The following is a 26,361-nucleotide window of genomic DNA, read 5'->3' as shown; positions in this document are numbered from 1 at the left end:
TGTGGAAGAAAATGCATTTCTGTTACTTTTACCAATATTTTCAATGTTTAGAGTATCTGACTTTCTTGGGGTATCAAGGTAACAGTACAGCTGGGGCGGAGCAGGGGGTGGGCTGGGACGAGGTGGCATTTTATTTTTTGTGTCCTCTTTTTTTGTCTCCACAAATGTGGTAACCCTATGACTTACTAAAGCAAAAATCTGCTTTAGGAATCAGTGAAGTAGCAAAACTGAGAGGCCCCTTCTAAACATTTGGGCCCTAGGCACATATCTAGTTTGTTTGTTCCTTTCTGAGTAATACAACTATAGCTGTATTCATTATGTAGCAAGAATATGTTTATAAAGTTTTTGTGATGGTGAGGAGATGGAAGAAACATGTGCATGAATTTGAAGAAAAAACGCCTCCGGAGTGGAGAAACAGGGAAACCACTACGGAAAACTCAAAAGTAGTAAAGAAGAATAGGATTATCAATGGGTACTTGAGACAAAACAAAGAAGGAGGAAAAGTCCCTCACGTAAATGTGAGCACGGAAAAACAAAGTGAGGAGAGCTCAAGGAGCCGGTGATCGGCGGTCATACACAGCGTGGTTTCATTGTGAAGATTATACAACAGTTCCACAGCGAGAACCTTGTCTTTACACAGTCCTATTACCAAGAGCATATAAGATATTCTGACCCCTGACGTAGGCCTTTGCGCTGAAGCACGGCTGTGTCGGGTTGTTTTTATGCTTGTCACAATTAAAGACTCCTTGAATATCCTCCTTGAGGTCTCCTCAGTTTGTTTTTCCGTATAAAAGATTGAGACCATACACTGGCAGACTCCTGAGGCATGTGGTGATGCTGAAACATGGTTCCATGTTGAGTCTGAATCTCAGTGGTGAATCAATAATAAATATCTTTTCTATGAATAATTCACAAGTATTGGAGTTTATATTGGAAGACCCATTAATAAGATTACTCTTTTTTTTACTTCTTTTGTGGAAGAAATTTGACCATGGGGAAAAAAGTATGTTAATGAGGAACACAGGAATACAATTATTGGAATGCATTAAGACTGGAGGTGAACCAAAGATCCGCACAGGATGCTGAACTATGATTTAGGATTAGATTAAAGGAGCCTGGTAAAATCAGCTTATATTATTAAGCACAGTTTTAGGGGTTTTAGTTATAAGACATTTGGTCATAAAAGTTGGTGGACAAATTCGTCCTAAGCCATTTGGTCATAAAGGGGTATGGTCATTAGTCATATAATTCACTCATGTTATTCGTCATAGGCATGCTAACAGTCATGGTTTATGGTCATATGATTATTGGTCACTTGTATTGTTCATCATAGGACCGTTGGTCATAACATAACATGGCCTAAGACAGTAAATATAGAAAGGCAGACAATTAGGTATAAAAGATACAAAATATAGGACTAGGTAAAATGTAAATTTGTTATTTATTTCAAACTATATCACAATGACAACTCAATCGTTTTCACACAGTGTCAATTTTGTGATATATATGCCATACTACTTAAGTAAGTGATTATGGGGCTCATTTTTGAAACAGAAAGGTCCAGGAAAGGGAAATGGGACTTGATATACCGCCTTTCTGAGGTTTTTGCAACTACATTCAAAGCGGTTTACACTTATTTTGTACCAGGGGCAATGGAGGGTTAAGTGACTTGCCCAGAGTCACAAGGAGCTGCAGTGAAGTGGCAGATGGATGTTTTTTTTTGTCCATAATGTCCACATTGCTATTTTTGAAACCCATTTTAAAGATGTTTTTCTATGCAGTTCATCTGCAGTGCATCCAGATCTCAAGGGGGTATGCCATGGGCATGTTGGTGGTGGGATTTGGGCGATTTCAAAACTTGGACTTTTTCTGCCATTATGGAACAAAGCAAAAATGTCTGGGGCTAGACATTTTGGTCTAGACCTGTTTCAATCATGGCTAAGTCACATAAAGGTGCCCTAAATGAGAAGATGACCACTGGAGGGTTAAGGCATAATCACCCCTTATTCCCCTAGTGGTCACTGACTCCCTTCTACCTCCAAAAGATGTGAAACAGTACATACCAGCCTCTATGATGTTATGACCAGTCCTATTAGAGTAGCAAGCAGGTCCGTGGAGTAGCCTAGTGGTCGATGCAGTGCACCATAGAGAAGGAGACCCAGGCCCATATCCTAATCTAATGGTTATATTTATGGAGGAAAGTGTGACCCTTTCAAAACCCACCAAAATCCTACTGTTCCCACATATATATTTAATGCAATCTTTTTCTTCTATATCCTTGTTCTCATTTTCAACCCACAATTAAATAACCACACCAATACTGATACACTGCTTCCATAGTTATTTGAGGAGGTCTTTTACTAAGAAGCGCTTACGTTTTTAGCGTGCGCTAAAATTTGGCGCGCACTAAACATTAGAGACGCCCATAGGAATGAAATGATGCTAGTAAAATGAGAGTGGATTACTCTTAATTGTCTTAATTTAAAGAGAGATTGTCATTCCACTGAAGTAACCTACACTTCAAAATTCAAAGAGTATTCTAAAAGGACACCCAGTACTTTAGACACAGTATCAATCTTAAAAATCATTCCATCAAGCAGTTGGATAGAAGTTGGAATAGCATCCTTTTTTAAACTAAACCACAAAAACCTGGTTTTCTCAGCTTTAAATTTTAAATGATATATCTGAGACCACATTGAGTCCCATAATTTCTGAAAGCCTAGAAATTAACAATTTTATATTCACATGAATGAGAATCAATACAAATATGTCATCTGCATAAGAAAAAATCCATTCATCGGGAAACATAATTATCTTATTCAATGTGCTCGTATACAAATCACACAAGGAGTGACACGGGCTGCACATACTGCAGCAGGACATGTTTATCTACTCCTATCCTAGCTGAGATAACATTTAATCATCTCTCTGACCTCATGTGCAACTTTTAGTCACCATTTTTTAACTCCTCTTACTCTCTTACCTATCTATATGTTCCATCTTTGCTTATACCCTATGCTGTCTATTAAAAGTTTCTATTACGTATTGTGTTGACATTGTAAGTAGTGTATTATATCATACTTTGACTGCTGTAATTGTCTATTTCTTATGTTTGATTTATTCTTACTGTACACCGTCTTGAGTGAATTTTTTCAAAAAGGTGGTAAATAAATCCTAATAAATAAATAAATAAATTAGGGAGAAATAGGGGACCCTTGTGGTACCCCACATGGGGGTACCCAGCACTCTGAGCAAATTCCACCCTTCAAAACCTTATATTGTCTATTCTTCAAAAAACCTTCAAACCATTGTAATACCACTCCAGAAATTCCAATCTCTGACAACCTGCACAACAGTAGGTCGTGATTAACAGTGTCAAAGGCCGCAGAAATATTGAACTGCAATAAAAGTACCTGACCACCTTTACTTAGTTCTGATCTTACATAAGACGTCAGTTCAATCAACAGTGTTTCAGTACTAAAGAAACTCCCAGACCCATGTTGATAAGATAGCAAAACATTTGAATCCGAAATAAACCTATTCAATTGAGCAGCTACTAAAAACTCAATAAGTTTTGTGACAAAAGGAATTCCTGCAGTCAGTCTAAAGCTAGAGACTTGAGATAGATCCATATTTGTACTTTTTGGTATTGGAGATAGTACAATTTCTCCAAAGAAGGAGAAAAACAACCTTGAACTAAGACTGAATTCACAAAACAAACCAGCCAGTCCAATACGGTTAAAGGAACATCAGTAAACAAAAAAGATGGACAAACATCCAAATGACATGTTCTAGATAGTCTCTTAACACATGTAATAACCTCTTGGCTAGTAACTAGAAGAAAAACAGATCAATTCCTATTAGCTAAATACCTTCTAAAGAATATAGGTCAAAAACCCAAAGCCAGAATATACATTCAAATCTATATTGCTATCAAAAGATTTAAGTACAGTATCAATTTTACTCAAAATATGTACTGCAAGATCACCTGCTGAAGGCTGAATCATCACAGCACCAGTATCAGAACACAGTCAAATGTCTCATAATACCAAATAACTTATTCAAACTCAGACAGTTCATGCCAGTTAACTTAGAATAATATTCTTTTTTTAGCCTGTTTAGTCTGATATGTATAAGAAGAAAATAACCTTCTCCAAGGGGCCCTCTTACTAAGCTGTGGTAGGGCTATTGGCCCTACTGCTGGGGTAGCACAGGAGCCTGATGGTACTTCCGAAATCGGTGCGCGCAGTTTCCCATGGAAGAAAGTAATTTTCTATTTTCTACCGTTTGGGGCGTTCTAGCCATGCGCTGCCCGATTAGTGCGTGAATAGTGTTTGAGCCCTTACCGCCTTCTAAATAGGTGGCGGTAAGAGCTCAGGCAGTAAATAGTCACATGCTAATTTTAATATTAGCACAGGGCCATTTTCTGCCCCATTTAGAAAAAGCCCTTTATCTCGCCCTGGCAAAAAGTGACCCAGCATGCGCCAACTTCACGTGCCAAAACTAGCACAGGCATTTTACAGTGGCTTAGTAAAAGGGCCCCTAAGTGTAGAATCATTAAATGTTTTCCAAGCACGCTCTGCTTGACGACATTCCTGTTTAAGAGTAGACAAAGAAGTTGAAAACCACTGATTGTTTCCCCAATATTCCATTTATCACTCTGTCACACTTTTTTTTAACAAAGTTTATACTAAATTGTAAATTAATAATTTGATCAGATGTTACAACTACATTTTCTTACCATCATGCACAAATGTGTACATTGCACTAGCTACTTCCTGTTAACGTTATGCAGCTAGCATTATAAAGAATTGTAACCAACAGCCATGCATAACAATGTGTGCCTTATCAGCTGTCCTGATAGACTTGAAAGACATTTACACTCTGGACTCAATTATTATAAAAAATAACTTGCATAAAGGAGATTTACTTGGAATAAGACCGAAGAAATAGCCTAATCCCAACTAGCCTTTGAAGCCCATGTACTACTACTTGACATTTCTAAAGCGCTACTAGGGTTACGCAGCGCTGTACAATTTAACATAGAAGGACAGTCCCTGCTCAAAGGAGCTTACAATCTAAAGGACAAATGTACAGTCAGTCAAATAGGGGCAGTCTAGATTTCCTGAAAGGTATAAAGGTTAGGTGCCGAAAGCAACATTGAAGAGGTGGGCTTTGAGCATGGATTTGAAGATGGGTAGGGAGGGGGCTTGGCGTAAGGGCTCAGGAAGTTTATTCCAAGCATAGGGTGAGGCGAGGCAGAATGAGCGGAGCCTGGAGTTGGCGGTGGTGGAGAAGGGTACTGAGAGGAGGGATTTGTCCTGTGAGCGGAGGTTACGGGCGGGAACGTAAGGGGAAATGAGGGTAGAGATATTAGATCTATAAAGTCAATATTAGATCTATAAAGTCAAAGTTCTTCATGACAATAACCCCCAAATTCTATATATGGTGCCTGTAGTTGTGCGCACTAATTTGGCCGCACGGCCAAACTGCGTACTTAATTGATTAACAAGCCAATCAGCACCGATAATTGGATGTTAAGCAATTAGCGGCAGTAATTGGTTTTAATTAGAATTTACGTGCACAACTTTCTAGGCATGTTCTATAACATGGGGCATGTAAATTCTAATGTGTACAGTTGAAAAGGGAGTGTTGCCATGAGCATGGAATGGGCGGGTTGTGGGCATTTCAAAAAAATTATGTGCACTATTATAGAATGCACACAATCTGCGCCTAACTTAGGCGTAGTATTTGGGCCTGGTTTTAGGTGGCCTAAATGGATGTGCCTAAATTTTAGGTGCAAGAATGGTATGTGAGCATATTCTATAAACTATGCCTAACTGTAGGCATACTTTATAAAATCACGCTAACCACGTGGTTTTATGGAGCAGATTTTTAAGGTCCCTATATAGAATTTTCCCCTTTAAGTCCTTGTGACCAATATATCAGTGACCTAATAGGTTTTTGACCAATAGTAGAGGTGTCCATTATACATGTGACTACAAGGTCCTATGACCAAAAGGCACTGTGGTGAAAGACCCTATGACCACCTGTCCTGTGGCCAAGTAGTTATGACCAATTGTCCTTTGATCAATAGTCTATACACTATTAAGTACATCCTGCTACAAACCACTGTGGGGAGAAATATCCAGATAATGGCAGAGTATGGGGCATGATTTAGATTATGATTTTTTAGACATATCTTTAATAAAATTATATTTAATGGATACAGTAAAAGTAAAACTTTTAAACAATGAGGTCCAATGAACATAGAAAGAATACGTTACATAGGTAACTACATTTCATGGGAGGTTATTTATGGGTGCATATTGGAAACAGGTAGAGTGGCACTGGGGGTAAGTTGCTTGTTGGTACATGAGCTACAGTAGCACGGACATCCTTCTCAGCACATTTGTCCCCTCCCCCTCTTACCGTCTAGAATTAACAGGCAACTGGTGGCTTTGAAAGTCATCAGCATGAAGACAGAGGAAGGCGTGCCGTTTACAGCCATCCGGGAAGGTGAGCAATACAAAGCAACTCTTTTAACCCTCTCCCCCCACCCACCCCAAGAAAAAGCTGTCTGAAAATAATCCAGTGGCAACGTTATGAAATTATTTTTCTTCATCACTGAATTCAGTAACATTTGTGAGGAGGTATTAGTGTCAACATCTTGGAAGCTCCACATGTTTAGGCACTCTACCAGGATGTGTATGTAAAGCTGGGGCTGCTGTTTTAACCTTTAACAGCATCTTATTCACATGACGTATTTACACAGGATGAACAGTTTCCAAGCAGATTATTAGAGCACCATGTAGGCATCACACTGATGCATGTAAAGCATGAAAGCAGCACAGATAGCTGGGGAAAGTGCTTCCTTTGTCCTTAGCCATTCAGCAGGCACACTCTGCTTTTTTCTAACTGAGCCCAATATATAGGGTTAAATTAGAATACAACTAAGGGGTGTGTGTGTGTGGGGTGTATGGGGGGGGAGTAGTTATCAAGATGTGTTAGGGCACTAGCCTGTATTATTTGCCTCTTAAGCTCTAATGCTGGGTGCAGCGCCCTAATGCAGCAATAATTAGGTCACCTCATGTTACATATTGATGAGATGCAAAATATTCAAATGCATGTAAAGCAGCACCATTCTATGTAAATAATATACCGTAGCTTGTTGTACCAGTATAGCCAGTAAAATAACCCCAGCTAAAGCTGGTTATTTTACTGCCTAGTAGCATCGGGGTCCAACTGCGGCCTATACTCCCAGACTGCATGTTAAAGGGGCTAGCACACAGCAGCCATTGTTGTGGCCAGAGCACTCCCCAGGCTGAAAGCCCCTATTTGCCCCCCCAAATCAAGCTCCTCTTGTGTGCCCCAACTAGCCCCCCAACCCAAAGGGCCCCTAGTGGAAACCCCACCTTGGAAGTTGACCCTTCCTCCACCAAACACCTTCCCCCAAGGATGTAACCCTCTCACACACCTACTATAGTAGAAACCCCTGGTGTCTAGTGGTGCGGGCAGGAGTGATCCTCAATTGCTCCTGTCCTAACCCGCACCTTCTTCCAAAATGTCACTGGTGACCCCTAGTGGTAATTTGGCAGTACTACCCTTAGGGGGGGGGGTCATGTTTCTATAAGGGTGCCCTTTTACATGGGGTCCCCATTGGGGGCCTTTGAGCTGGGGGGGGGGGCTGGATGGATGACACAAAAGGGGGCTATGGCTGATATGTGCCAACCCCTTTAACATACAGCCTAGGAGCTTGACGACCTGATACTCCTGGACCCATGGCTCGCAAGCAGCATTATCCATTTGCCATGGGAGTCAGCAACCTCAGTACGGCAATGCCATGGGTTGGTGACTCCTGTAGTAAATCAAGGTGCAGTAAAAACCTGCCTTTTAGCGCAGCTTGATAATTTACCCCCTAAAAGACCTTTCATATTCAAAATGCATTGTTTAATGTTCTACTAGAGAAACCTCTGAGAATACACATATCTACACAGAAGAATAGTAACTGATACAAATGATAATGCTCCAATTGAATGTGACCCGGGAAGCCTGAAGTTCCAAACAAGGTTTATAAAGATATAGCTGACTGTGATCTTATGATCTTTCAGTTCACAAAATCTATTTCCTCCTTACTTATCCTGCAGAAACGAATACATCAGGCTTGGGCCTCCTACCACATCTGCTCAACCTTTGTGGATTTCTTGCTTTTGTCCTTCTCTTCACCTTTTTTTGCTTCTCTGACCTCGTTGCAAATGCTCATGCACCATATAAATCAGGGGTGGGAGGGCAATCACGGTTCTCAAGGGCCACAACCCAGTTGAGTTTTCAATATTTCCACAATGAATATGCATGAGATCTATTTGCATACAATGGAAGCAGTGCATGCAAATCAATCTCATGCATATTCATTGTTGAAATCTTGAAAACCTGACTGGGTTGTGGCCCTCGAGGACTGTGGTTGCCCACCCCTGATGTAAATGAGATATCCCACTTAGAATGTGAGAGAGTCTTCACCTCTGTCAGTAAGTCCCCTATCCTTGGATTTCAAGTTCATCCACCTCTCTTTATTTACATCATGGTGGAAGGTCTAACGGAAAACTGAAATGAGATGGGATATTTATTTAAAGGAAAAATCATACATTGTGTATACTGTGTGGTGCTCCAGAAGTATACAAACAAGTGGTAACATTCACCTTGTGTCATTTAATATTTGTATTCCTGTAGTTATTTTTCTTTAAGTTGCTCTTATGCAAATCTGCTGAACCCTGGGCCACAGCCGTTTTAGCAGTTTAATTACAGATTACCTCATGTGCACTGGATTTGTTGGGTTAGGATCTCAGAAATGACAGCAAGTTTATGGCATAAACTAATTGGGCCCTATTCCAGGAGAGTCAGTGAATGATATTATTTTCAATACGGCTTCCCCCATGGCTCAGAGAAATTACAGAGGAACTATTTAAAGAATTACACAAATAATAACTTAGTAGGTTTAAGTGAGAGAGGAGGGAGCTTTGTATGAATAGTTTTGTGTATGGGGATAGGATAAATCATAGTGTGAGCTCAGCTCCAGCAGGCTCCATTAGGTTAAAATTTCAGGCATGCCACTTTTGCCGTGCCATCGTTATTCTCTTCCCACCACCCTAGCTGAGTAAGTCACCTGTACTCTTAACAACAGCTCCTTGGGTTGATGATTTATTCATTTCAATTTCTCTAGCTTCCCTCCTGAAAGGTCTGAAACACGCTAACATTGTACTCTTGCATGACATCATCCAGACAAGAGAGACCCTGACCTTTGTCTTTGAATATGTGGTAAGTTACACTCCTCTTCAATGGCGTATCCATTCAAGGTGTGTGTGTTGTGTACGCACCCCCTGTCAGCTCCTCCTTTCTCACTTCTGCAGCATCTCACCCTTCCTGGCCCCGCAAAGCTCTCACAATTCCATCTCCTCCCCCCCCCCCTCCCCAGTGCCTTAAAATCACCTCTAGTCTTCACCTGGGTAGCGCCAGTGGCACTCATAGGCTGCCTGCAGCCTGTGCCGGGGCTTTCTCTCTGAACCGTCCCATCTCTTCTGACACAACTTCCTGTTTTCTGAAGGGCAGGACGGTTCAGAGAGAAAGCCTTGCTGCAGGCCGCAGATAACCTATGAGTGCCACTGGTGCTGCCCGGGCAAAGACTGGAGGTGATTTAAAAGGTACTGGGGGTGGGGGCGGCAGGAGGGAGATGTGACGTGAAATGCATCCCCTGTTCAAAATTCCTGGCTACACCACTGCTCCTCCTCCATTTTATCCTACCCTGTCTTTCTCGAATAGATGTTAGCCTGGCATAACTATATACCAGACATGGCTTTCCATGTACTATGTTTCTGTGTCTGCCATTAAACCCAAGGGATCCTCTTCCATGGCTGCCCCTAGGTCTGGGACTGTATTTTGCATAAAACATAATTTCAAGACATTGAAGGCAATTCTATAACTTGGTGCCCCAATTTAGGCACTACAGAGGGGTGTGTTTAGCACCAATTTATTTTTTTATTACATTTGTACCCTGCGCTTTCCCACTCATGGCAGGCTCAATGCGGTGGGCAATGGAGGGTTAAGTGACTTGCCCAGAGTCTCAAGGAGCTGCCTGTGCTGGGAATCAAACTCAGTTCCTCAGGACCAAAGTCCACCACCCTAACCACTAGGCCACTCCTCCACTCCAGTTCTATAACAGCACTTAGGTATGCCTAAGGCATTATAGGATAATAGTACAAGCCCAAGTTTGTGCACCAAAACAGGCACATTCTCTTATGCCATTGTAAAGGGTCATGCCTAATTGCACCTAGAGACGTGCATAGCTGATAGTGTTCTATAAGGGAGGCGTTCAATTCCCTCTTATCATTGTTTTGCTCTTCTCTGAAGCTTTTTACATTACATGATGTTACATTGTACTTATAAACTGCCAACTCTCCAACTGGATTCAAGGTGGGGTACACAAAAATAGAGACTGATACAATCATCAGGAATTACAATCGTCAACGATTACAAGTAATAATCAAAAATATACTGAGAACGTATAAAATATTAATTACATTGATCTAAATAAGTAGGTCTTCAAGGCCTTACGAAAATTTACAAGAGATCATAAAAGGCGGAGACAAACTGGAAGATGATTCCAAAACTGAACCACTAGATGATGAAATGAATGGGAAAATATAGCTTTAAATCTGATTTGTATAACAGAAGGAAAAGCTAAGATTAATGAATACCAATGCCAGAACTGAGTACTTGATTGTAAAATTTTAAAAGATTGTGAAAGATCTTTTACACAATTACCATAGAAAGACTTAAATATCAGGCATAATGCCTTAAAAAGCTATCCTTGCTTTTCTAGTTGCACTGCATCTTTTTAGAGACAGGGGTGACCTAAACTACACACAGTACTCAAGGTGCTGATGCACCAGGGACATGTACAAAGGAATAATGCCATTCTCAGTTTTTTCTTTTCCATCACTTTTCAGATAATCTCTAACATTCTGTTTGCTTTGATGTGAAGTAGAACAGTGTTTCCACCCCAGTCCCCAAGACACACTCACCCCAAGTATTCAAAATGTCCACAATGAATATGCAAGAGATTTTCATACAGTTGAGACAGTGCATGCAAATCTCTCTCGTGTATATGTTGCGGATGTCCTGAAAACCCAACTAGTTGAGCGTGTTTTTGAGGGCTGGGTTGCAACCCACTAAATTAGGAAATTTCAGGACCAGTTTTCTAACTCCACTCTGATTTAAGGCCAGATGCACTAAACTTAACGAGCAATTAACGAGCCATTAACGAGCTAGTAAACCCTGGCATGCACTAAAGGCTATTTTCCTATCATGATAGCAGCTAATGAAAACAGAATGCAGATGATTTTAATGAGCTGCACTACCGTTGCAAGGCTATTATAATGAGATGCACTAACGTTTACCGATTCCTCTTACCATGGAAAACTTAACGTGAGGTCTGCACCTCTCGTTAGGCTGGGGATACTGTGAACGGACCCATGGAGACCAGTGGGAAAGTGCCTAAAACCGTTGTGGAAAAAAAAAAAGAATAAGCTGCGTGTCCCAAGTGCTCGTCAGGGACGTCCTTCTAAAGTACCTAACATGGACGTCCTTCAAGGACGTCCCTGATGAGCACTTGGCTTTCTTTTTTTCCCTTCCGACACCACTGCCCCACCCCGAGTTCGCCGCCACTCCCCCCCTCCCCCTGCATTGAAATGACAGCTTCCCGTAGCCCCGGCCTCCCCACCATCCTCCACACCCCCTTGGCCCCGCCCTCGCCGCCCCCTTGATGTCGTCACTGCAGCCACTCCCCCTCCCCCGCCCCTCCATTTGAGTCCCGCTCTCTGATGTAACTTCCTATTTCCTCGAGGGCGGGACACAGAGAGTGAAGGGCCAACGACGAGACGGTTGTCTTCTTTTACAGTCAACAGCGCTGCAGATTTGAGGTGCCGAGTGCACAGAGCTCAGCTGATAGGCAGGTGGGGACTGTCGGATGGGGAGGGGAGTGAGAGGCGTTGCGCCGGGGGGTCCACGCCAGGGGGTGTGCCGTGCCACGCCAAGGGGGTGGACAGAGCACCCCCCCACCCGTTGACACCCAGGGCGGACCGCCCTTGCTACGCCACTGCTTTCTCTGCCTCTCCCCACTATCCATCATTGACTCTTTCTCTCTGTTTTCCCCCCTCCCCCCTGATCTCTCTCTTAAAGCCTTTCTAGGTCAGTGGTAGCCAGCAGCAATATCAGTGGTATCAGCAGTAAAAACAAAGTGAAGACCACAGGACCATTTTCCTACGCAAGCTGCTGCTAACTGTTTCAGTCATGCCCCTGTGATGCAGGAAGTTTACATCAGAGGGGGCAGAGCTAGCAACTGCGCTTGCAGGAAAATAGTCCTGTATGTCTTTACTTTGTTTTTACCCTTGATACCACTGTCAGTTACCGCTGACCTAGAAAGACTGCAAGAAGGTGATCCAGGAGAGAGGGAGGAAGAGAGACCTGGGAAGGGATTGGGCCCAGCAGCAGGAAAAAGAGGAAGGTCACAGTTTGGGGCTGGGGAGGCTTAGCCTCACAAAACGTGTTACACAGGGCACCTATGAGCACACTCTTTCTGATAGTGCACACGTGTGCACTCATGCAGAACGCTTCACGCATATGCATGCTATTGGGAAAGTGTGTGCCCTCTTTGCACATAGTCCCCCTAATTCTATAAAAGTTGCCAAAAATTGCGCACACAAATTTAGGTGTGAGCCGAATTGCACGTGCAATTTAATGGAATTATGAGCCAATTGGTGCCAAAAATTGGCTTTTTAACAATTATTGGCTCTAATTAGATTTAATTGGGACTTACACACATCAATTTAGGCACAGACCCCCGGATTCTATTTAGCGTGCCTAGAGATCTGTGCCAAAATCCAGGCATATTCTGTAATGGCGCATGTAACTTAATTGGTTTAACAAGCTAATCAGCATTGATAACAGCACTTAACAAGCAATAATAAGCACTAATTGGTAATAATTAGAATTTACACGCACAATTCGCTAAGCTTATTCTGTAGTGAACTGCACCTAAATTCTAATTCCCCCAGTTCAAAAGGAGTGTGGCTATGGGCCTTTTATGGGCATTCCAAAATTTACACACGTAGTTGTAGAATATGACCCAGTGCGAGTAAATCTACGCGCAGAGATTTATTCCTCACTTTTGTTGGTGTAAATGGAGGTGTGTAGTTTTAGGCGCTGGGATATCAACTAAGCGTATTCTATAATACCACACCTAAATCTAGGTGCTGCTTATAGAATACGCTTAGGCAGAAATGTGTACCACACAGATTTTTTTAGGCACCATATAGAATTTGACCCAGAATCTGTACGTAAAATTTATGCACAGCCCAAAAAAGGGGGTGCGGAAATGGGAGGGTCATGGGCATTTTGGGGTGTATCAGGGGCGTGGTTTTGAGTTACGTGCGTAATTATAGAATAATGGTGCTCCACATGTAAATTTAGGTGAGGGTATTTTCATCACATTTTTGTTGGTATAAATGGCAGCACCTAAATTTACATGCGACCTTTCTGCTTAAACGTTATTCTATACACTGTGCTGAACTTTAGGCTCAACTTATAGAATTTCGCTTAAGCAGTGAATTCTATATATGGCGCCTGAAAATTCTGCGTGGAAAAAAATACGCCTAGGCATATTCTGTAAAGTATGCCTAAATTTGATAGAATAGGCTTGAATTTCTGTGCAGTATACAGTGGTGGAAATAAGTATTTGATCCCTTGCTGATTTTGTAAGTTTGCCCACTGACAAAGACATGAGCAGCCCATAATTGAAGGGTAGGTTATTGGTAACAGTGAGAGATAGCACATCACAAATTAAATCCGGAAAATCACATTGTGGAAAGTATATGAATTTATTTGCATTCTGCAGAGGGAAATAAGTATTTAATTCCTCTGGCAAACAAGACCTAATACTTGGTGGCAAAACCCTTGTTGGCAAGCACAGCGGTCAGACGTCTTCTGTAGTTGATGATGAGGTTTGCACACATGTCAGGAGGAATTTTGGTCCACTCCTCTTTGCAGATCATCTCTAAATCATTAAGAGTTCTGGGCTGTCGCTTGGCAACTCGCAGCTTCAGCTCCCTCCATAAGTTTTCAATGGGATTAAGGTCTGGTGACTGGCTAGGCCACTCCATGACCCTAATATGCTTCTTCCTGAGCCACTCCTTTGTTGCCTTGGCTGTATGTTTTGGGTCATTGTCGTGCTGGAAGACCCAGCCACGACCCAGTTTTAAGGCCCTGGCGGAGGGAAGGAGGTTGTCACTCAGAATTGTACGGTACATGGCCCCATCCATTCTCCCATTGATGCGGTGAAGTAGTCCTGTGCCCTTAGCAGAGAAACACCCCCAAAACATAACATTTCCACCTCCATGCTTGACAGTGGGGACGGTGTTCTTTGGGTCATAGGCAGCATTTCTCTTCCTCCAAACACGGCGAGTTGAGTTCATGCCAAAGAGCTCAATTTTTGTCTCATCTGACCACAGCACCTTCTCCCAATCACTCTCGGCATCATCCAGGTGTTCACTGGCAAACTTCAGACGGGCCGTCACATGTGCCTTCCGGAGCAGGGGGACCTTGCGGGCACTGCAGGATTGCAATCCGTTATGTCGTAATGTGTTACCAATGGTTTTTGTGGTGACAGTGGTCCCAGCTGCCTTGAGATCATTGACAAGTTCCCCCCTTGTAGTTGTAGGCTGATTTCTAACCTTCCTCATGATCAAGGATACCCCACGAGGTGAGATTTTGCGTGGAGCCCCAGATCTTTGTCGATTGACAGTCATTTTGTACTTCTTCCATTTTCTTACTATGGCACCAACAGTTGTCTCCTTCTCGCCCAGCGTCTTACTGATGGTTTTGTAGCCTATTCCAGCCTTGTGCAGGTGTATGATCTTGTCCCTGACATCCTTAGACAGCTCCTTGCTCTTGGCCATTTTGTAGAGGTTAGAGTCTGACTGATTCACTGAGTCTGTGGACAGGTGTCTTTCATACAGGTGACCATTGCCGACAGCTGTCTGTCATGCAGGTAACGAGTTGATTTGGAGCATCTACCTGGTCTGTAGGGGCCAGATCTCTTACTGGTTGGTGGGGGATCAAATACTTATTTCCCTCTGCAGAATGCAAATAAATTCATATACTTTCCACAATGTGATTTTCCGGATTTAATTTGTGATGTGCTATCTCTCACTGTTACCAATAACCTACCCTTCAATTATGGGCTGCTCATGTCTTTGTCAGTGGGCAAACTTACAAAATCAGCAAGGGATCAAATACTTATTTCCACCACTGTATACAATATTCTAAGCGCCTCTCTGTGTGACCAAATGTAGTCGTGGCCACTTATGCCATGTTTTACTTGGCCTAAATCCTGACATCTAAATTAGGCACAGAGGAGGAGATTCTATTTATGTTGCCCAAAAAATCGGCGCTGAAATCAATGCCGACTAAGCGTATTCTATAATCGGTGCCAGAAATGAAAACATGGTGTAAATCCCAGCACTTAGATTTAGGCACACTGGACCATATTCTATAACTAGGCCTGGAAACTTCAGAATGCCCATGAAACCCACCCATAATTACACTCCTTTTTGCCTGCATGCATTAGAATTTTGGTGCACATCATTACAGAATACACTTAGCGAGTTGTGCACCTAAATTCTAATCAGTGCCACTTAGTGCTCATTATTGCTTGTTAAGTGCTGTTAGCTTTCAGCTTGTTAAGCTTGTTAAATTATGCACAATATTATAGAATCTGCGCTGATTTCAGCACAGATCTTTAGGCGCATTATATAGAATCCAGGGGAGAGTGGGTATATTCTATAACAATGTGCATAGATTTTAGAAGTGCCCATGGCCCTGTCCAAGGTCACACACCCTTTTCAACTATGTGAATTAGAATTTACATGCACCACGTTACAGAATACGCTTAGCAAGTTGTGCGCAAAAATCTTAATGCGAACTAGTGTTGATAATTGCTTGTTAACATCCAAATAACAGCGCTGATTAGCTAGTTAAACCAATTCCACGCAGGAATAAAGGCGCCATATATAGAATCATGGGGTTAGTGCCTAATGTTCAGTGCCAAATATAGAATTTTCCCCTTTATGACTTCTCCTAAGGTTAATGTCTTCTGTCCTCTTTAGCACACAGACCTGTCACAATACATGTCCCAGCACCCTGGTGGACTACATCCTCACAATGTGAAGGTAAGTTGTCTGAGGTTTCAGTTCTGTACTATACAATTAGAAAATGGCTCCATCTTATATGGACAAACTGCCCCATCCTGTTTAATCTAATTTATAGAGTTCCAGTTTTTAAAGCAGGATTACAGGTTCATAAATGCTATGAAGCAAAACCAGAATTGGTTTTGAATTTTTGGATTTATTACTCCCTTCCAAACCCAAACTCAAGATGAGATACAAATTCAGGTACAGTATTTCTTTGCCCACAGGGTTTTTCAGCTAAGGGTCACATTTACTAGCATGACTCAAGTTAAGTGCATGGTTAGTAACGAGACCTTATACAGAATAATGTGGCTTGCGATGAACAGGGGTAAAATTACTAAACTGCAGTACAAGCTGGCCTTTTACCACTGCTTAGTTTACTGCAGGAGTCACTAACTTGCACCAGCACCTTTAAGATGTCACCCAGGAGTATCAGGCTACATTTTAGCAGCCTGATGCTCTCGGGCAGGAAAAATAATATCAGTTTTAAGTTGCATTATTTTTTTCTGGACTAATATAGCTTGCAAAACTCACTACAAGCTGCATTATTAGATTTATATAATAATAAGGTGTTTTGCATACATTTGAATTCTTTGCATCTCCTTATGTATCTCGCAGTAACCTAAATTAATGTGCCTTATGGTAATATAATGCATGATAATGAGGTTTATAGCATGTTAAGAGGCAAATATCGTACAGTGTGTTAGTGTGCATTATTTACTACCCTCCTCAGTGTGTGCTAAATCAAATTTAATGCATGTTAATGTACATTACTGTGTTACGACATTAGTAAATGGGGTTAAAATTTCTGCCTGAGGCAATGAAAAATGAAATGACTTGCTCAAAGTCACATGGAACATTAGTGGGAGAGATGGGATTTGAACCCTGTCTTCTCTGGTTCTCAGCTTGCTGCTGTAATCACTATTCTCCGAAGACAAGCAGGCTGATAGTTCTCACACTTGGGTCGACGTCCACGTCGGCCCAGGATCAGAAGTTTTGATAGCAAAATCTCAAAAAATCTTCCAGAGTCTTCTAGTGCGTGATCGGCACGCACTGCGCATGCGTGGACCGGTTTCCCGCCCTTCGCATGACCAAGGACCTCAGTTTCTTTTTCTCCGCGTCTGAGGTGCACAGTTTTTCCGCTGTGTTCCTCTTGGCCCAGGAGAGAGTCTGCGCGTTGCCTCGTCTTTTTTCTTCTTTATTCTGTTCCTTGTTTTCAACAAAATCACAAAAAAAAAAAAAATTTTTTTTACCTTTATTTTTCCTTAGTTTTGTCGCTAAGTTTAAATTTTCTTTCTTTTCGCTGCGGCCGTCTTTTAGGCCACGTGGCCAGGTTTTGTTTTTCCCTTTTTGTGCCTTTTTAATTGGCACAATCACATCCTTTAATTTCGCAGCCGCCGTTTTTACGTCCATGTCATCGAGGACACCCAGCGGCTTCAAGCGTGTACTCGGTGCAACCGGACCATCTCGGGTACCGACCCCCATGTGTGGTGTCTCCAGTGCTTTGGGCCCGATCATCTACTAGTTGCTTGTAAGCTGTGTTCTTTGATGAAAAAATGGACCCAAGTGTCTCGGGAGGCTCAACGAGAAAAACTTTTTACTGATCAGTCCGGTCCTTCGATGTCGGCATCGGCATTGGTACTGAGGTTGGCGGCATCAACGTCGAGGGAAGCATCGATTTCAAGAGCACAGATAATGGCTGCCGAACGACCACATCACGCTGGGAGCAGCGAGGCATCGAGTGGGTCTCCACCTGTCTCGAGGCCTACTGCTATGCAGGCCCCCTGGGACCGCCCTTCATCGGACCCGGCCCCGAGGAGGCATGAGGATTCCACGTCCTCCTCTTCAGTACCAAGGAATCTCGATGACGGGCGTCGAGCGAAGGCTAAGAAGCACCGTTATTGATCTCCTTCCATGCGCGGTACTGAGAGCTCCGGGGAGCCGAGGGATTCGGCACCCGAGAAGTGTCGGCGCTGAGAGGACCGCTCACCCTCTATACAGGAGGTGCCGATGCGTCAGTCTTCTGGCAGCCTGGTACTGGCTCTCGAACCCCCACAGATTCAGCCACTGGCCCCTGTACCAGCCCCGCAGCCTTCTCCGATGGCGGCTCTCGACGAGCGCATCAGGCCCCTTCTTCCAGAGCTTCTGGAGGGATTGCTGCGCCAGTCTACTTCGGTGCAAGGGGTGCTTCTGTTGAAGTGGCCCTTTGCCTGTGGTGAGGTCCCCGAACTCACGTCGGATGCCACCCGGGTCAACTCTCCTTCGACGTCGGCGGAGGAAGCTTCGCCACAGTCCAGGCAGGGGTCGCATCAGGCCCCTTCTTCCAGAGCTTCTGGAGGGATTGCTGCGCCAGTCTACTTCGGTGCCAGGGGTGCTTCTGTTGAAGTGGCATCTGGCCCTTTGCCTGTGGTGAGGTCCCCGACCTCACGTCGGATGCCACTCGGGTCAACTCTCCTTCGACGTCGGCGGAGGAAGCTTCGCCACAGTCCAGGCAGGGGTCGACTTCTCGACATCCCCCCTCGAGGTTGTCATTCCTCGACGTTGAGACAGGCTCGGGTTCGGGCTGCTCTTAGAGAGCTTTTGTCCGATACCAAGGATGAGCGTTCATGGGAGGAAGAGGAATATCCCAGATACTTTTCTGAAGAAGAGTCCTATGGGGTCCCTTCTGATCCTACTCTGCCCATTGAGAGAAGGATGTCTCCGCCTGAGAGTCTTTCTTTTTCCTCCTTTGTTCGGGAAATGTCTAAGGATATTCCCTTCCCTATGGAGGTTGTGGATGAGCCCAGGGCCGAGATGCTCGAGGTCTTGGATTATCCTTCTCCACCTATAGAGGTTGCAACGGCTCTTTTGTATAACACACTCAGGGAAGTTCTTATGCAAAACTGGTCGTTCCCTCTCTCTAATCCAGTAGTCCCCAAAAAAGCTGAGTCCCAGTACAGAGTCCATGGAGAGCTGGTAATGGTGAAGTCTCAGCTACCTCACGATTCCATGGTGGTGGGTTCTGCTCTCACAAGAGCCTAGGGACTATGCCTCAGCACCCCCAGGCAGAGAGTCTATGACCTTGGATTCTTTTGGGAGGAAGACATATCAGGCCGCTATGCTTGCAGCCAAGATTCAAACATACCAGCTCTACACGAGCATTCACTTGCGGAACTCGGTGAGGTAACTGTCTAGTTTGGTCGAAGCACTTCCTCTGGAGTTGGCCGAACCTTTTCACCAGGTGGTCAGGCAGCAGAAGGCGTGTCGAAAATTCCTGGCCAGGGGTACTTATGACACTTTTGATGTGACATCCAGAATAGCTGCTCAAGGTATAGTGATGCGCAGACTCTCATGGCTGTGTGTCTCTAACCTGGATCATAAGATCCAGCAGCGAATGGTGGATGTTCCTTGCCGGGGGGATAACCTTCTTGGTGAAAAAGTAGAGGATGTGGTCGATCAGATCAAAAAGCACAATGATGCTATGGATTCTCTCTCCCTCCGGGCGTCTTCTGCTACTACCTCCTCATCTAGGAGGTTTTTTGGAGGGAAGAGGAGTGCTCCCTATTTCTATAATAGGCTTAGGTACACTCCTGCTTCTCGGCAGCCTACCCAGACGCAGTCCCAGCGTGCTCCTTTTCGTCAACAGCGTGCGCCTAAGACCACTGCGGCTCCTCAGCAAAAGCAAGGGACGGGCTTTCGACTGGCTCCAGTGCAGCATAGCCACAGTGCAAGTGTCTGTTCCGGACGACTTACCGGTTAGGGGGAGGTTAATATTTTTTCACCAAAAGTGGCCTTTTATAACCTCCGACCGGTGGGTTCTTCAAATAGTCCGGTTAGGATACACTCTCAATCTGGAATCCAAGCCTCCAAATTGTCCACTGGGAGTTCATTCTTACAGCTCCCAGCACAAGCAGGTACTTTCAGAGGAATTCTCTGCCCTTCTAAAGGCCAGTGTGGTTGAACCCGTTCCACCAGGGGAAGAAGGGCTGGGATTTTATTCCAGGTACTTCCTTGTGCAAAAGAAAACAGGGGGGATGCGTCCCATCCTAGACCTAAGGGCCCTGAACAAATTCCTAGTCCGAGAAAAGTTTAGGATTGTTTCCCTCGGCACCCTTCTTCCCGTGATTCAGGAAAACGATTGGCTATGCTCTCTGGACTTAAAGGATGCCTATACCCACATCTCGGTACTCCCAGCTCACAGGAAGTATCTTCAATTTTGGTTGGGAACTTAGCACATTCAGTACTGTGCACTGCCCTTTGGCCTCGCGTCAGCGCCCAGGGTTTTCACAAAGTGCCTGGCTGTTGTCGCAGCATCGCTAAGGAAACTGGGAGTGCATGTGTTCCCTTATCTCGACGATTGGTTGGTGAAAAGCACCTCGGAGGCAGGCGCTCTACAGTCCATGTGGATGTCTTTTCGAGTGCTAGAGCTACTGGGGTTCGTAACTATCCCAAGTCCCACCTTGTCCTGGTTTAGAAATTGGAGTTCATTGGAGCTCTGTTGGACACACGGATGTCTCGAGCTTATCTTCCCCAGGCAAGGGCAGATAATCTCCTGGCCCTCTTGTCCATGGCTCGAGCGTCTCAACAGATCACAGCTCGGCAGATGTTGAGACTCTTAGGACACATGGCCTCCACCATAGGAGCCAACTTTTCAAAATGATTGGGGGTGCTGAAATTTTTTTTTTTTTTACAGATAGTGCATTCCTCCCTCCCCCCCCCTCTACCTCCCTCCCAGTTCCAGGCCCCCCTCCCTCTCCTCTCTCTCTCTCCTTTCCCTCCCTCCCAGGGTCTCTCCTCCCTCCGAGTTTCAGGGTCCCTCCCTCCCCCCTCTCTCTCTCCTTTCCCTCCCTCCCTCCGAGTTCCAGGGTCCCCTCCTCCCTGTAGTGGTTCAAAACGGGTAACAAAGCAAATTAAAACAACTTAAAAGATTAAGACAAATCTTTTGAACAAATAAGTCTTTAGATTCTTATGGAGAAATAACTGAAAGAACTTTGAAGTTCAATAGGGAGAGAAAGCCAAAAGTGAGGGGCCTGATAACAAAAAGAAGCTTCCAGAATCTTTTTATATCTATTGTTTAAAAATGAAGGTAAAATTAAGCAAAACGGATCTCTAATTTTGAGGATTCCATGAATAGAAGACAAAGAAATGAATCCAAAAGAATAGTCTGGACTGAAGATGTACTATTTATCAATCAAACATTTTAAAAATTATATAGTCGGTCACCAACTTAAATAAAACTCGAGATTGAAAAGGAAGCCAACGAAGAGAAATATGAACATACACTCCAGTAGTAGCTGCCAGATTTCTTGAGACCAAGACTATCGCAGACAGACAGAATAAGATTTTAGAATTTAAAAGCTTACTTTAAAATAAAGTTATAAACAGTCAACAAGTGCTTTTTGGCCTGAAAAAACCCACCATCTTGATCTCACCCGACAGTAGCACGGAGGAGGGAAAAGTAAAAGTTACCGTGCTTCTTGACTTCAGTTTTTTAACGTTGTCTGGGGCTGGGCTGGCCTGGTACCTTTCCCTGTACCTCTATGGCTCGCTCTCTGCCCTTCTTCAGTGTCAACGCGCTGGTAAAGCACACACCTTCTTTGGCGCTCCCTCCCTCTGTTGCAGTATCCCGCCTATGCGGGACACAGGAAACTGTAAGGGAAAGCTTCCGGGCCGCCGAAGGCAGTGTGCTTACTGCACTGTCTGAGACACTGCCGGCAGGCCCGGAACAATGAAGGACAGCTGTGCAGGCCAGGGCAGGCAGGGAGCTGAACGGTGCATGATGCAGGGACTGGAGTGGGAGCTGGCCCGGGAGAGACAGGAGGACAGGCACTCTAGGGACGGTGTAAAAGCCAGATCTGCAGAATCCCCGGGATCTTCCGGATCCAAGTACGACCTTAAGACTGTATGGCAATGACAGCCGCGTGGGGGAGTGGAAACAGAGATTAACCAAATTGGCTTCCTCGCTTACAGTGGATTAGATAGGCTCACTTCCACTCTTGTTTATTAAACCTCCTTGCAGCAGCTCATAGGTTTGCTTGCTTGCTTTGTTTTGAGTGAATGGCAATGACGGCCGTGCGGGGGAATGGAAACAGAGATTAACCAAATTGGCTTCCTTGAATATGCATATCTAAACGACTGACAAAAAAAAAAGAACTTTTAAAAGTTTTCTCATCGAATCCGGGAAGATCCCAAGGATCCCGCTGTATCCGTTTTTTAACCTGTTGCCGGCACTCTATGCCCACGCATGGCGCCACCGGCCCACCACTGCCTCGCCCTCACTGAAGTAAGCAGCAGCTGCAGCACACAATACCTTTGGCGACGGCGGCTCCGGAAGCTCCTCTAACTTTTGCAGCATTATCAAGAGCCAGAGGGAAAGCTTCCGACCGCCGAAGAGAGTCACTGACAGTGTCAGCGCCTTGGCCGGTCTGGAACATGATTGAAGGAGGCGGAGCCAGGAGGTAGGAGCGGACGAGCAGCGCAGCGACAGACAGCGGTGCAGGGCAGGGAGTCAGGAGTCTCGGGACGGTGCAGGGAGCGGGACCGGGAGGGACTTTATGCCCACGTGCCACTGCCAAATTATTGGGGGTGCTTGAGCACCCACAGCACCCATGGAGTCGGCGCCTATGGCCTCCACAGTTCATGTAACTCCCATGGCACGCCTGCATATGAGATCAGCTCAATGGACCCTAGCTTCCCAGTGGTGCCAGGCCAGAGGGGATCTAGAGGATGTGATCCTTCTCTCCACCGACTTTTGCAGTTCCCTTCAGTGGTGGACCATTTGATCCAATTTGACCTTGGGACGTCCTTTCCAAATTCCTCAACCACAAAAAGTGTTGACGACGGATGCATCCCTCCTGGGATGGGGAGCTCATGTAGATGGGCTTCACACTTGAGGAGCTTGGTCTTTTCCAGAAAAGGGTCTTCAGATCAACTTCCTGGACGCCCATGTTGTTTCAATAGTATGAGTTTCCCCACCCATTCCCCGGGACATCCTTAGAGATAGGCGCCCTTAGAGATGGTCATCCCCGTTCGAAAATGCCCCTCCACATACGCTATATAAAATCCGGGAGTAAGTGACTTCAGCACATACTTTTATAGAATAGCACCTAGCATGTATGCGCATAAATGCTGATGGCGCCCCTGACACACATAAATGCTAGCATTCTGTAAACTACACACACCTTTGGCAGATAATAGACACCAAGGCCTAAAATGAGGGGGATGGTCAGCTGTATTGAATATAGATATTGTGAGGCTGCCATCACTATCCATTTACCCCAAATTCTATAAAGTGGGGTGCTCAAATTTACACTTAGTACACAGCATGTCATATAATAAAGCCAACTGCGTGTGCAAATTAATTTAATAATGAGTAGCTAATTTGGTGTTAAGCAATAATAGGCCATAAATTGGCACCAATTAGGAGTGCTTCCCAAACCTGGTCCTGGAGGCACCCCAGCCAGTCAGGTTTTCAGGATATCCACAGTGAATATTCATGAGAAATTTGCATGCATTGCCTCCACTGCATGCAAATCTCTTTCATGAATATTAATTGTGGGTATCCTGAAAACTTGACTGGCTGGGGTGCCTCCAGGACCAGGTTTGGAAACCACTGCTTTAGTCTGCATTCTAGAAGTTGTGTGCTCAAAATCAATCACACACAAGTTCTAAGTGGGTGTGGACATAGGAAGGGCATATGCTGCAGGTCAGGGATGTGCCCATGATAAGCACGAGCAGAATATAGAATACTACCTCTTAGGTACACAACTGACATCAGGTAGATGCATGTTTTTATGCCAGTCTAAAGTTAGGTGCATATATGGGCACATATGCTAGTATTCTATAACACCAGTTACGTGTATAATTACTGTTTTAGAATTTGCATTTAGCACATTCTATTGGGGTGGTTCATCAAGAGATCATTCATAAAGTAGCAACTCTCACATTTAAAGCATTTTGGACAGGTACTCATCTTGTCTCACCATTCCATATTTGCTGTTAGGCTTTTGTAATCACTGAGGGGCCCTTTTACGAAGTGGCGGTAAGCCCAATGCGGGCTTACCGCTTGCTAAAAGGGAAGTACCGCCGGGCCACCACAGCAGCCTGGTGGTAATTCCCTTCACTCAGCATGCACCGGTGTGTACCTTGCGGTAATCGGGGAGTGCCATGCGCTGCCTAGTTACCGCCAGGTTAGCTCGGGAGCCCTTACCACTACCTCAATGGGTGGCGGTAAGTGATCCCGCCCAAAATGGCCACACGACAAGTGATTCACTTGCCGCGTGGTCATTTCTTTAAGAAAAGGGAAACCTGCCTTTTACCCGCTGTGTTAAAAGGGGGCCTCGGCGTGCGTCAAAAACACACGCCAACACCAGCGCAGGCCCCCTTTTGCCGCAGCTTCGTTAAAGAACCCCTGAATGACTACCGTTTAGTTCTCTCTGGTCCCAGATCTGCTCAACTGGAATCTACAAGACGATCTGTTTTCTTTTTTCTTGCGCCTTTTGTTTAGAATGGGCTCCCTTTATCACTTCATAGTAATCCATCTTTCTAAAAGTTTAAAAGTGAATTAAAAGCTTGGCTTTTTTCTCAGGCCTATGAGGATGGTATTCTAAGGTTATAATTGCAGTCCAGCTCTCCTCTGTTATATGCTGTTCGACCCTTCTTCCCCTGTCCCTTTTTCTTCTATTTTGTGTGCCTGGTATGCTATCATTTTGATATTGTAGTTCATTTCTTTTTCCTCTTTTATTGTTTTTATATTTTAGTTTGTACACTGTTGTGCTCTGCTCGCCAGTTAGAGTGGTATAGTAAGTGCATTAAAACTATAAACTAAGTTTAATCTACCCCCAGTGTAGGCCTGCGGTGTAGGCTGAATCACAGAAGTTAGCCTTTCTGCCCTTTAAAATTTATCAGTCTCTTCATGTTCCTCTTTGTTAGACATAAGAATAAGCCATACTGAGTCAGACTGAATGTCCATCAAGCCCAGTATCCTGCTTCCAACAGTGACCAATCCAGGTCACAAGTACTTGAGAGAATCCCAGAGAGTAGAAAGATTCCATGTTGCTGACCACAGGGGAAAGTAGTGGCTTTCCCTCTGTCTACCTTAATAGCAGTTTAAGGGTTTTTCCTTCAGGAACTTGTCCAGACTTTTTTTAAACCCAAACACACTAACTGCTGTTACCACATACTCTGGCAGTGAGTTCCTGAGCTTAACTATTCGTTGAGTGAAAAATTATTTTCTCCTATTCTTTTTAAAAGTATTACCATGCAACTTTATGGAGTGTCCCCTTGTCTTTGTACTATTTGAAAGAGTAAATCAATTCAGGTCCACCCACTCTATTCCACTCAGGATTTTGTAGACCTTTATCATATCCTTCCTCAAAAAAGATATAGCGGAATTAGGGGAGAATTTGACAAGCAGCGCTACGGCCTTAATGCACCTTGATGGACTTTCAGCATTTAGCTCATGCTAATTCCTTTAACATGTGTTAAGGTCATAACGCTGCTTGATAAATTCCACCCCCCTAATTCCGCTATATCATTTTTGATATACAGAATATTATGAGAAAATTAAGTGCCCTGTTTACTAAGCCACACTGTAGGCGCACAAACGTTTTAGCATGTGCTAAGAAGTAGCATGGGCTAGCGATAGAGACACCTATTATATTCCTATGTATAGGATACATAACAAAGAATAATACATAAGAAAGTAATTTGTTGTAAGAATCCAATTTTACAATACAGTATCATAAACATACTGGGATAACTATGGATGCTAACATTTAGAAAATCTATTATGAATGAAAAATTGTACATAAAGCAAAGAGAAAGTTAATGTTAAGTAGAGTAATAACCAATTCAGGTAATAATTAATTGTTTGAGATATGGTCGTTCTTTGTGAGGGTTTGTTTGAATAGGAACGATTTGAGGATTTTGCGGAATCTAGTATATTCCTATATATTTCTTATTTTGGGTGGTAAGGAGTTCCACCATTTGGTTTTCTAGGTAAGTGAAGTCTGCAGAGTGGACAGTTTTGTAGATCACTTTTTTCTAATTTGGGAGGTGTAGTCTGAGATAGTTTCTTGCCCCATAT

The 26,361-nt window shown here is 44.0% G+C and overlaps 1 protein-coding gene across 1 annotated transcript in view; it reads left to right on the top strand.

Moving 5' to 3' along the window:
* The window catches only part of CDK15 (cyclin dependent kinase 15), a 196,450-nt gene that overhangs the window by 56,049 nt on the left and 114,040 nt on the right, over positions 1-26,361 (top strand). The window contains exons 5-7 of the mRNA XM_030209325.1: positions 6,440-6,519; positions 9,218-9,312; positions 16,215-16,277. Coding sequence (XP_030065185.1) covers positions 6,440-6,519; positions 9,218-9,312; positions 16,215-16,277 — 238 coding nt within the window. The remainder of the gene's footprint in view (positions 1-6,439; positions 6,520-9,217; positions 9,313-16,214; positions 16,278-26,361) is intronic.

This window comes from Microcaecilia unicolor, chromosome 7, assembly GCF_901765095.1.
Source record: "Microcaecilia unicolor chromosome 7, aMicUni1.1, whole genome shotgun sequence".
Lineage (NCBI taxonomy): Eukaryota > Metazoa > Chordata > Amphibia > Gymnophiona > Siphonopidae > Microcaecilia > Microcaecilia unicolor.
This window is presented reverse-complemented; position numbering and strand designations above follow the sequence as displayed.